This window comes from Crocodylus porosus, unplaced genomic scaffold (assembly GCF_001723895.1).
Source record: "Crocodylus porosus isolate Cpor-Errol unplaced genomic scaffold, CroPor_comp1, whole genome shotgun sequence".
NCBI classification, from domain to species: domain Eukaryota; kingdom Metazoa; phylum Chordata; order Crocodylia; family Crocodylidae; genus Crocodylus; species Crocodylus porosus.
Window position 1 is genome coordinate 29,037,931 of NW_017728886.1, and position 12,446 is coordinate 29,050,376.

At 44.7% G+C, this 12,446-nt stretch overlaps 1 protein-coding gene across 1 annotated transcript in view; it reads left to right on the forward strand.

Annotated features, from left to right (window-relative positions):
* Positions 1–6: 6 nt before the first annotated feature.
* LOC109307752 overlaps positions 7–12,446 on the forward strand; it is a 17,746-nt gene continuing 5,306 nt past the window's right edge. The window contains exons 1-3 of the mRNA XM_019531822.1: positions 7–37; positions 6,860–7,398; positions 9,613–9,679. Of these exons, the coding sequence (XP_019387367.1) occupies positions 6,937–7,398; positions 9,613–9,679 (529 nt within the window). The 5' untranslated portion in view covers positions 7–37; positions 6,860–6,936. The remainder of the gene's footprint in view (positions 38–6,859; positions 7,399–9,612; positions 9,680–12,446) is intronic.

Genomic DNA, 12,446 nt, shown 5'->3' on the forward strand with positions numbered 1-12,446 from the left:
GGCCCGGGCGTGCAGCTCGCCTGCGATGTCAGACCAGGTGGGTGGCGGCGGCGGCGCTCGGTGCCCGGCCGCCGGGGTGGCCCTGCCGGGTGCGGGGCAGCCCTGGGGCGAGGCGGGAGCTGCTGCCGGGCCGCCAGCACGAGCGGAGGCCGAGGGCAGCGTCTCTCCCCCAGGACTGTCGGCTCCAGACCGGGACCTTGGTGCTGCTCAAAGGCTCTTGCCTGCAGCTGGGCATCCCCACTCAGCTGCCACCTTCGAAATCTGAGGCTCAGATTTGTGGCACTCGTCTTGGCCCCCTTGTGGGAATTGCTACTTGTTTTCCTCTCTCCGTGCTCAGATGAGGGCTGCAGCCTGGGGAGGGGAAGAAAACAAAGGGTTTTTTTTTTTTACCCTGCTGAAAAGGTTTGCACTGTTGTCTGGTGACTTTGCCATCTGCTGTTTCTACTGTCTCAGTCTGCAGCAAGTTCAAACAAAACTTCCATGAGACAAAATTACGGCCTGTCTCCAAAAGGAATGAGTTGACCTGCGATGGGGCAGGGCTAATGTCAGCTAGAATCTCACTGACACGCTAAGTTATGATAAAGAGCACCTCTTTCCAGAGTCACTTACAGCAATCTTACTTTCACCAGCCCCCAGGGAAAGCCAGCATCTCCTGGAGTGGCAAGTGCCAAATTAATGGCCCTCAGCCAACGCCGTATGATGAATGGCTTAGCACAGGGGTGGCCAACCTCCAGCATGGCAGAGGCATGGGCAGCCAGTAGGTGTGGCATGGAGCAGATCTGGGAGGGGACTGGCAGGATGATGGCAGGTAGGGCATGGAGCAGGAAGCAAAGCAATGTATCAAGAAGGGGAAGGGGATTGCAGTGGCGCTCCGGGAGGGCTAATTTGTGCCACTCCTGCTGAAAAGGTTGGCCCACACTGGTTTAGCACAGCTGGTAAAATATGTTATATCTAGTTGAAACTTTGGGGAGTCTGGGTCTGCAGGAGGCAATTTTATAGTCTGGCTAGGATGTCTGGGTGCATGTCTACACTGTAGTAAAAGTGGCGTTGGATCTTTAATGGACACAAAGCCGTTGGGACCTTGGTTTAATGTCTCATCTGAAAGGGATAAAGCATATGAAGGCGAGTGATTTATTTTATAATGTGTTTTTGGTTAAGGCTGATGGGAAGTAGGAAAGGGACCATTTGAACTTTTCTGTTGTTCCTGTGGAAAATCAAAGAGATGATGTCTTTGGAATAGTAAATGCCTGGAGAGATGATCTGAACAATTTTGGCATTTTTACTGGACATGTTAAGATAAAGCAGTCTGAGTGGCAGAACACCCTTATTCATAGTTGTAGTTCAAAGGCAAAAACTAAAAGTCTTGACACCAGCTGTTCAGAAGGGGCAGACCTACTGTGAAGGGAGAAGGATAGTTCAACAAAAGTCTTTAACCTTTTATAAAGATGCAACAGCTTGAGAGACTCCTGTTGGCAAATAAGATCTCTTTGGATTCATTTAAATTTTGTTTGTTTTAAATACAAGTTCCTTATCCAGGCAAGACCTTAACTCTACTTTCTGGTGCTCTAAAATTGTGATTCACCAGTAGCATGCAGCATATTCTGATTTGAGGGCATATTTAGGTTTCCTGCAGATAAATCTTGTAGCGCACTGATAGGTCATCCAAGTGGGTTGCTGGAGTTCACAGAGAAAAGTTATGAAAACTTACTGCACATTTGCATTCCACAGTGGTTTTGGTTGTGGCTGGAGTACATGCGCCATCACTGTGATGAAAGGAGAGGTCACAAAAGGTCAAAACTAAATAGTTGCCTAGGATAAAGGCCAAGAGCCCAATTCTTCACTCATGCAGATGTAAATTAGTATCAAGATCATTGACATAATTTGAATTGTACCAACGCAAAATCCAAGCAAGGCAAATAAGCCAAAAGGTTTATCTCTGGATCTTGTTTGAACCTGTTGAGTGTTTAGACAACAAAATAGGATGAAAACTCATGTGGGTCATGGAAAATAGCACAACAACCACTGTTACAACATTTTTATAAGTTGTAGAGATCTGCTTCAGAAAATCAGTTAATCATGAGTAGTTGTGCTATATTCAGTGAGACTTAAAATGGCAGTCATTGTTAGGTCACTCTGATGTCAATGGGATTTAAGCTAGTGAATAACTTCAGACACAAACTTAACTGCATTGCAGAATCAAAGTTTTAGCCAATATGCACTCTGCTTTTTCTTCCTTTTTTGTCACAAATAGCCTAGTCATGGCTCAGGACCCCATTACATTGGATGCTATGCTGAGAGAGATAAAAAAGGTGGTTCCTGCTCCCCAAATCTAGATGTAAAAAGACACACACGTACACAAAAAAAGAGACAGATAGATGGGGAGTCTTGAAAACAATGAGGTGATACTGGCCAGCATGATAGGCAGTGGTCTCAGCAAACCGGCTGTTTACATGTTGACATGTTCAATAGGAGTATATTGCATGGACTATAGGAAAGCACTCTGAGATTTGAATAATTGTTGAAAATAAAATGAATAATACACATGGGGGTGAAAATGCGAGAAACTGCATGTTGAGAAGTTGAAAGTGAGGAAGTCCAGTAACCAACAACAAAATCTAGCCATAATCTATCAGGGTGCCATACTTCTGTGCAATGGTAACAAATTTCCATGCTGTACCTGATCATGGGGATGGCATGGGGGCTATGGACAGACATTCAAAAAGGCCAAGCCTCAATTGATTCAAGCTTTGCAGGTTAGTCTAAGCTGGCTAGGCTAAATCAGTTTGTAAATGCACTGACATCTTAGACATGCAGGCACATACCTGCAGTGGCTTAGGCTAGAAGCTGGGGAGTGCTAGAGCAGCCCTCCCATCTCATTTACAGTGCTGAGCTGAGGGGGATGTGGCCAGATCCCACAGGATGCTCTGATTAGGGAGGGGTTCCACCACTCCTGACCAGCCCAGCAGGGAATTGATAACACAGTGTTTGTCACCCCTATGTCAGTGTTTATCACCTCATTAAGAAAACAACAGAGGGACTTTACCAGCTACCCATCTGCCACAGTGTGGACCATAGCCATCATGTTGTCTGCTACCTAATGCACAGATACTTCTCACCAAGGCAGAGGGGAAGGGGGGAATTTCTGCTTAGCAGGTAGTGGTGAGGGGGACTGAGGTGTCGCCCCAGGATTCCTTTTACCAGAGACCACCAAGGATTGACACAGCTCCTTGTCTGATTTGGTAGCAAGTGAACTTTATTAGTAACCCCTAGACTTATGTCGCTGGTAGGTGTTGTAAGGCTTTGGGGACCTCTTCATTGGTGCCTTGCCCCCACAGCGATGTCAGAGTGAAACCCTATTCTGGTGCCACCTAGATGGTCTGGGCACTGCCCCTTGTCTCGCCTGCCACGTCTTTGGTGTTATTTGTTGGGGAGGCAGTTCCCTGTCAGAGGGCCGGAGGGGTCTGAACCTTGGGGGTGTCTTTGTGGGGCTCCAAACCTCCCCTTTACCCCACTCTTACTACATCTTCAGCCTGGGTTGATACTGCTCCTTGAAGGTCTTCCCCACCCCGCCCATCTTGCAAGGGCTGGGCCTTCTTGGCTATGAACCTTCAGGGGTTCGCCCCTGGTCTTCGGGCTGGTTGTTCCCTCTTCAAGAAAATAAACTTGCCCTTGCTGGGGTCATCTGTAACTCAACTGAAAAGGCCGGCACCTGTCAGTGGAGCTCCCTAGATTGTCTCTCTCTCTCTCTAGGGGCTCCTTTCTATCCCCTCAGGGCACTTGTTCGTCCCCTCCCCTGTAACAGGTGGAGGTACTGGGGGAGACCTTGTGCCCCATTGCTACTAGTTCTTCTGGTGTCCCCGGCTTGGAGCCTGGCTGATCTGAGGTCCTGTCATCCTGGTCTTCTTGCTAGTGTCACTCCTCTCCCCTTGTAGGGGGCTCATGGTTCCCTATGCTCTGCCCCCTCTGGGGCCGTCCAAGGATGGTCGCAGGCTTGAGGGTCTGCCCTCAGCCATACTTCTGGAGCTTCTAGTTGGAGCCTTGCCGCTCCCCAGTGGCATCCCACCTGATTGCTGCCTCTCAGTGGGGCTCCTTGGCTCCTGCCGACCCCTGAGCCTGGCTTCTGCCTCACTGTTCGGGGTCTCCAGGTAGATGGCTGACTCCTCCTCTGGGAAGCTGAGGCTAGAGCTGGAGCCTCCCAGCTCTGGAGCTGGCGTCTCCTAGCTTGTGTTCTGCTCCTCTCTCCCTGGCTCGCTGCCAGCTGTTTCCCCAGACACCTTTTGAGCAGCCCACGCTGCTCGGAAGCTACACCTCCAGCTCTTTCCAATGTGCAGGCTCAGGCAGCTGGGACACTGCTGAGCCTGTGCCTGTGTCTGCGTCCATGCTCCAGTCTTTTCCCAGCTGCTGCCCATCTTTGCTTCTGCAGTGAGTGCCACAGCACGCTGATTAGGGGTCCGGGCCATACTGGGGGGACACCTGTCTCCCCTCTCACAGCTTATTACAAGATAATTATCCTTGCAATACAACTTAGCAAACGGTTCCTTAGACGTTACAGCAGTGACTTTCAGTGGCCTCAGATCCTCTGGTGGGTGTGTGGGATGTTAGTTTCTGCATTCCTTGTTACTCAAAGCAAGAATTCTAAGGCTGCTCCTGTCTCCCCGGGGTGGCAACACAAGCACACGCTGTCTCTTTTTCCACTACTTTTGTAACCTTCTTATCCAAACTGTCCAATCCTCAAGTTTCTTACCTCATCTTTTTAAATAAGGTACTCAAATCCTATTTCGTTTTTGGTTTTCTTTCCTTCTAGGGAAACTACTGTACCTGGTTAGCCCACCATACCAATCACAGCACTAACTTTGCCCAGTGCCTTATAATGCTCTTTGTACAATTTAATTGCTTAGTTCTGGGAAGGCCTAAAGTTATGCTGATAGCCTAAGCATAACTCAGTTTGCCTGCTACGGCGGGGGGGGAGCAGCCTGCAGTCTCTACTAAGCTCCAGCCAGGGAGCAGAGGAGAGGGGCCAGCCCTGCTGTGGAGCAGAGAGCCCCACCCAACCCAGAGAGCATGCTGGGATGCTGGAGGAGTTTGGTTTAAGTTAAACCAGGAAGAGGTCTGGGACAGCCATTGCATAAATCGGTTTGACCTAGATCAGTTAAAGCTGATACTACATTCAAACAGGTTTATGTCAAACTGGTTTCAGCCACTTTCAAACTGGTTAATGTGCAGTGAACATCTGTTCTGTTACAAGTTTAAACCAGTTTCTGATTACTTAAACTGGTTTATGTGTAATGTTTGTCCCTAGCCTGGAAGTGCACTGAATTCCTCCTTCATTCCTAGTTGTGATTCACTTATGTTCTGAAGTATTATGCTTGATTATTTTACTTTAGCATATGTAACTACAAAGAGATCTCATCCATGACATTGACTAGCCTATTTTTAATGAATCTGGAAAGGCACATATTCATCAATATGCTTCTGCGATCATGACTGAAATTCACTGGCCTTACATATACAGTTACTTGTGTGTGAACGTGTTTTGGATTAGGTATGTGACTACTGAAACAGTGAGTTGATAGAAAGACTTTTTTTTAACAAAAATATAGAACATGATATAGTTGATTATTAAATTTTACTATTGGATATCAAAAGCTAATAATACAGAGCTTCTTATGTTAGAAATTCTTTATTGTTGATGTCAGTATTTCATTTCTAGATGTTAAATGATTAATTTTTAAACAATCACTTGTTTGTAAAATGAAACATGAAGAAATTTTAATTTTTATTTATGCGGACAGAGTTAAAGAGCCTGCCTACTCACATGTTTATGGGCATAAACATATGTTTAAAGAATCTGGGATAAGATTTATGGAGGGATACAGAAAGGGGAGTTTTGGCTCAAACTGTTCCTCGGCAGAACCGCATTTATGGTCCCATTCATTCAGCGTGACCCCATTTCCTCAGCATGGCCCCTCATTCCCAACCCACAGCCCCCACCCCAATGACCCCTGTCTGCTGATGTTGCAGCCTCATTCGCGGTCGTGACCCAGTGTCTGGGACCTGCTGACTTAGAGGGTGTGATCTGTGGAGTTATGCTTGCTGTCCCCAAGTTGCAGAACAAAATGTCTTTGGGCTTTCCTGGGGCAGAAGGGATTTTCCCCCCTTCTATTACTACAGATGTTGGTTTAATTTATTAATTTATTTTCCCACCTTCCTCAGGAGCATTGGTGGTTGGTTGCAGCCAAGATTGTGACTCTTGACTGGGGTGTGCCACTGCTTTTGCTGGGACTAAAATTTGGAGGTTCTTGACTAGAGGGTCTTGCTCCTCTACTCACAATCAAACTGATCATCACACTTGGGGTCAGGAAGGAATTTTACTCCATAGACAGGTGCAGACTGTCGGGGTTTTGGCCTTCTTCTGGAGCAGGGGGTGTGGCCCTCCTCCTTGGATCTCTGAAGTGTATTTTGACAATAGCAGCATCTTTACCTATGGCAGGTTAGGGTGCTGTGCCTTGTAGTTGTGTGGTAGGGTTGATCGTGCAGGTTTAATAATAGGTTAGGATTTGTATGGAATAGCTTGGATGGAGATAATCTTGCTGCTGGTAGGGAGCTGGATTCTAGGTGACCTCCAGAGGCTCTTTCTAGCCCTACTTTTCTATGATTTTATTTGTAACAAAATAAAGGAGAATGTTATTTCTTGCATGTTAGATCTTGAAAGTACAGGGGATATATATTTTAAACAGGTGTAAAAGAAGGTCTGATGAAATTTTAAATGCCTCTCAATAGGTAACTAATTAAGTTGAAAAATTGTTGTTATTATTATTATTATTTTGCCAGACACAGTAACAGACTGTTTGCATTTCAGGGGAAAATGAAGTCCCATCTGAAGATGCACTAATATTGCAACTGCAGCTTGTAAAAGGGCAAGAGAAATTTGTTGAAATGCTAAAAAACCAGCAGAAGGTAATTGTGGACTTGCAGCAAAAACTTATTGAACAACAGAACACACTGGTTAGCCAGCAACGAGAAATTCTTGAACAGCAAAGAAAAATGTATGAGCAAATGGATCTGATAAAAGTCCAGTATGGCATGCTTTTCAACACAGTGAAACAAATGTCATTCCAGAGTTTGCAGGAAGATATTCAAAATTATTTTGAAGCTCATCTTCAAGGACTTCAGAACCAAGTCAGAAATCATCTCCAGAAATCATACCCTGTGCATAAAGTAGAAGTTGATGCAAAAGTGATTGATGTTGGGGAATCTTTGCTGGACTGTGGCCTTTGTGAAAGTGATGAATTTTGCAATTTCCAAAAGACACCATCACAATGTGAAAAATGCACCTTGTGCCCTGCTGGCTTTTTCCAAACGTCTGCATGTTCTGCAAACACTGATAGGATTTGTCAGGTGAAGTATTAGAACATTGTGTATTTTAATAACATTTTATCAAGCATTTTGCCAAGCATATGGAGCATAACATTGTGGAAATACCACGTGGAGACTGCAGCTAATAAGAGACAGGAGAGAGATCCAATTCAGAGTATATGTTTTATGTCCCATGTCTGGGTTATAATTCTTAGGTTCAGTTGTGTTAATGCCAAAATATGTGCTTTAGCATTTACTTTGTAATGATTCTTTATGCAGCAGAAAATAAGTGCACAGAGTTTAAATAGCCATCATAGGATGGGTCATGGGAACTGTAAAAATGTGATTACTCTTGTTAGTTTCACAATGCGCATACATATTTACGTGCACATCTTTCTCCAGTAATGTAGGGTGTTGGGGTTTATAGGCCTCCTTAGGGATGTCTGTTTTAAAGAGGAACTTGAAGAAGAGGGTAGCACCAGCAAGTAATAGACTGGGATCCAGCCATAAAACCAGGCAAGAAGGAAGAACTGGAGAGGGACATGAGTGGAGCTATTAGATGTGGAGTAGGACTGAGCAAGATAGTAGGTTCTGGGGGTCTTGAAAGTCATAGATAAGGATCTTAAATTAACATCATTAGTGAGGGAAATGATGGAAGGAAACTAAAGAGATGCCAGGGCAGGCCAGTGGATAATTACATGTTTTTGTTGGCAGTATTGATGAAAGGCTTGGGGTGGTATATGTCTACATGCCCAGCAAGGGGGAGGTTGCTGTAGTGAAAGGACATAAAGATCAGAGGTTAGATAAAGGTATAATTAACTTATGCACATACAACAAGCTAGTAGGGTGTGCACATTCTTATATAGAATTAGAGAACAGAGTAATATTCTAGGCTGATGCATCAAGTAAAGAGACAAGATACAAACTGAGGAAAGGAATAAAGAAGTTTCAGTTAAATGTGATACAAACCACAAATTTAGCAGTCTCTGTCTATTGACTCTTGGGAATTTAGGACACTGATTAAAGCTTTATTGTTTTTTATTATTTCCAGCTGAGATGCTATGTCAATACATTTGTGCATTAGACTGTCTATCATTCCAATTGCCAGTTAGTACTTTACAATGAGTTAAGCAATGTAATGGGAAGCATTTTCACAAACAGCATGTAATAGCACATTCTTTTCTATCTTCTTGTAATAACTGGAATAAGTAAAGCCTAGAGGTGCTTTATAGGAAAAAAACAGAAGGATTCATTGAGAGCATCCACATAGAGAGGAGAAGACTGAACCTGACACTGAATTTGAGGGCCCAAGGGACAGAGAATATGATAGAAATGCAGTGAGCGATGGGGTCACTGGGGGAGAAGGTGGTAGTTTCAGAAGCTGGAGAAAGTGATGGCTTGGAAACAGAATGTCATGTGGGTAGGGAACTGGTGGAGAATAAGTGAAACTGAATATGATCAGAAACAAAGTTTGGACTGGTTGTGTGCATCCAGACATGTGTGGACAATTGGTTCCCCAGGTCAAGTAGCAGTGGAGCACCTTGTGCCACAGCTACTTGTCCCTAGAGCACGCCTGTGCAATGCATGCTTTGGTGTGTGGCAAGTTCCCCCAGGTCAGGTAGAGGAGACTGGGACAAGCACTGGGCTGGCCCCAGCAGCCTTACCTGGGGTCCTGGGGGTCTCCTGGGGCTGCAGCCATGGTAATTCTGCAGAGCCTAGCGCAGAGTGGAGTATAGCTCCAGGCGGCCTGGCTCTGTTTTTCAGCAGTGCGCACTGCCTGAGTGTGCGCTGTGCCGGGTTTTTTTGTGGGTTTTTTTGACTTCTGGATATCCAGGGATCAGAAAAACCAATGGAAGAAAATAATGGTGCAGTGTATGCTTGGGTAGCATGCCCTTGCAGTGTGGAAAACACTGGACTGTGTGGTATGTGGCTCTGCAAACATATTTGCGATGCTACATAGTGCACAACTGCACGCATCTGGACATGCCTGTGGAGGTCAAAGTGGGAGAGCACTTCTAGGGTAAAGTTAGTCATTGGAGCTATTGTAGGAGCCAGTTGTTTATATAAAATGACTAACAAATTTCAGCATCCTTAACTAACAAAACTGGTACAGCTAAGTCACTGTGACTTAATTGGATACTTCATTAATTGAATTAAATTTTTCTTCTTTTGGAATTCTTGGTAAATGTTTTCCTATCATGAGGTTTCCATGCTAGCCAGTTCACTAAATTTGAGTATGGTTCTTGTGATTTGTAGGACAGAGATGAATGCACTGAATCTCCTAACATTTGTGGTGAGAGGATAAAATGCCTGAATACCCCAGGTAAGCTTTTAGCCTTCTGTGATTAACAAAGAATTACATCTACTGGATCTTCAGTCCTTTGTGGTGGAATCAGTCCAAGTTGAAGGTGCTTTCCATAACTTCTGTTTGGGTGTTTTAATTCTTGTAGCACTCCAATGTCTTTAGGTGTACTGTTCTTCTCATTTGTAGTGCTGCAAATTTGACTAAACACCATTGAAATCAATGGCATTACTCCTGCTGGGAAACTGGTATAAAAGCATAATTAAGTGATCTGTCTTTTGCACTTGTTCAATGATTTGATTTAATCTAGTACATATTATTATGGCCTCCATCTCTATAGTATCTGATACTCTTTGTATGGTAGTGTTTCTCAATGTGTGGGGAGCAATGCAGAAGTGGGTTGGAAGAATATATGAAAGGAGCACAAACAAACTTTAAAAATGGATTCTCCTTTAAAGGAGAACTGTGGGGGAAACCGTGGTTTTTACCTTGCAGGCCAGTTTTTCCCTTGCAGGCTGGCAAAGTTCCAGCCTGTGAGGGGCTGCTTGCATGCCCCCGAAGGCCCTCCTTCCCCCCACCCCACACACTCACCCTCTACTCCACACATTGAGGCCTGGGGGCAGCAGGTCAGGAGTGAAGGGCACTAGGTCAGGACTGGCCATCGATGTTTATGGATGGGTCCTTGTACAAAAAGCTTAGAGAGCCACTGTTATAGAGTACTGAGGTGTGAGGTTACAGGTTTCATTTCCAACATATTAGGATGGGATATTCAGAAGCCTCATAACTGACTTAAGACCACATACTCCATTGAACTTTTCCACTCTAGCTTTAACTTCATATGCCCACCGTAGACTGTCCCTTTCCAATCAGTATGAATGTCAAGGTCACAAGTATGAACTTAATGAAAATGTTGAGTGCACTATGCCAGCAGGCATGTTGATTTTTCCATAGCTAACTGGCCAGAAGAGATTTGAAAAGAATACCGTGGAATGGTTTCACAGGCTGTGAACATTGTGGGATTGTAAATTGAGTTCTTCCCCTGTCCAAGGGACTGAGATCCAGTGACTATTCATCTGCTGGCTGGATCATCACTTTTGCTCAGTAGAAACTGGATACAGATGGAGAGTATGATGGGAATGCATCCACTGCTCCCCCAGGGAAGGATTAAAGAGAGGACACGGGCTCAGTTAAATCTGCCTGACATGCATAGGCAGGAAGGAAGGCTTCAGGAATAGAGACAGCCATCATAGTGGTCCCCGAGGATGGGCAATGTTCAGAAAGAGTTTTCAAGAAGCAAGATAGTGCTAGGGAGGGGCATAATATAAGAAAGGAAGCTGGAAGGGGTTAAGGCTTTAAAACCACTTGAATAGAGACAAAGGGAGTTTTATTTGGGGTATTTGAGTTGGAGGTATTAGGAAGGACTTTAGGACAAGACTCTGGGGAAAGAAGGGCTGAAGATGTGCTAATGGTTCTGCTTTGTTGCCATCCCATATGGTTCCCATCCTGGAAGTGGTAACATTTATGTGACCTCACCAGAGGACTGAGTCTTTCAAAGAACCAGGTCAACTCAGGGCCTGTAAGGCCATCTGATGGAGGCAGATGTCATGGGATTAGACATCTGATGTCATGGGACATCCGGTCAGGATGAGGTATGTAATTTGGTGGGACATTTCCACATCGCCCAAATCCAGTAGGAATGTAGGTGAAAGGAGAGGAACCCTCAACACCTCCAATTTAATAATGGCCTGCTCTACACACAGGTGAAGGGGCAATCTTTGAAATATTTTGATATTGGGTCAGGAGATAGCACCCTTTTTAATCTCCCTGTTTCAGTCATGGGAGAAGGAAATTTTTCTTCTCTTAAAGTTCCTTTTTAATTATTTAAAAACTGTTATTTCCAGAAATCATTATGGGTCTGTTCATGACAGTTCATTATTTTACACAGTCCAATTTCCTTGTCAATAGGGAGGTTGAAATCAGATGTCTGGTTTGGAAAGGAAATCTGAGTTGACATATGAGGGCCAGATGTTGAATAGGGGAGGTTTCCTTAGAACTGCATGTGAAGTGTTTTCAGCTGTAGCAGCTCTTGCAGACCATGTAGCTTCAGAAAAAGGGAAAGAAAGCATATTAGCATAGCCTTGCATGAAATGAGGAGCTTCTCCTCTCTACCATTCCAGCTCACCGAGGAGCTCTGAAGCTATTTGGCCCTTAATTATGTATGCAGTAAGCTGTTCTGCTCTCTAAGTTGGCATTATGCATCTATGATCCTCAGTGATTTTTGTATGGCCTGGGATGCTGAGGGACAAAAGCTGAAGATCTTTCTTCAAGCTCTCACATCTCAGTGATTTTTCAACCTTTTTACATGTAAGGCACCCTAGGATACACTTGCAACACCCCTCAGAAATTCCAGCTCTTAGTTTTAACTCTTTTTTTTATTACAGAAAAATAGTAGAGGAGTTTTTTTCTGTTGCAAAGAACTTAGATCACAACTATGGATTTATATTTGATATCTGTGGCTAGATACAGACATTCAAAAAGCCCGAGGTGGAGTCGATCAAACTTTTGTAGGTTTCCCTAAGCTCTGTAAATTACATCAAGAATGACCAGAATGCACATTCTCTCTTCATTTTGTGGTGTTGGTGGAGGGGTTGCACATGGTCGTCTGCACTGGCTAAGGCCAGTAGGCTGGAGCTGCTCCCACACACCTCCCAGTGCACTGGATGCTGCCAAGGGCATCTGAATGTATCTTATCAGTGAGCCACACTTGATAGGCTGCTGGGCACACCCA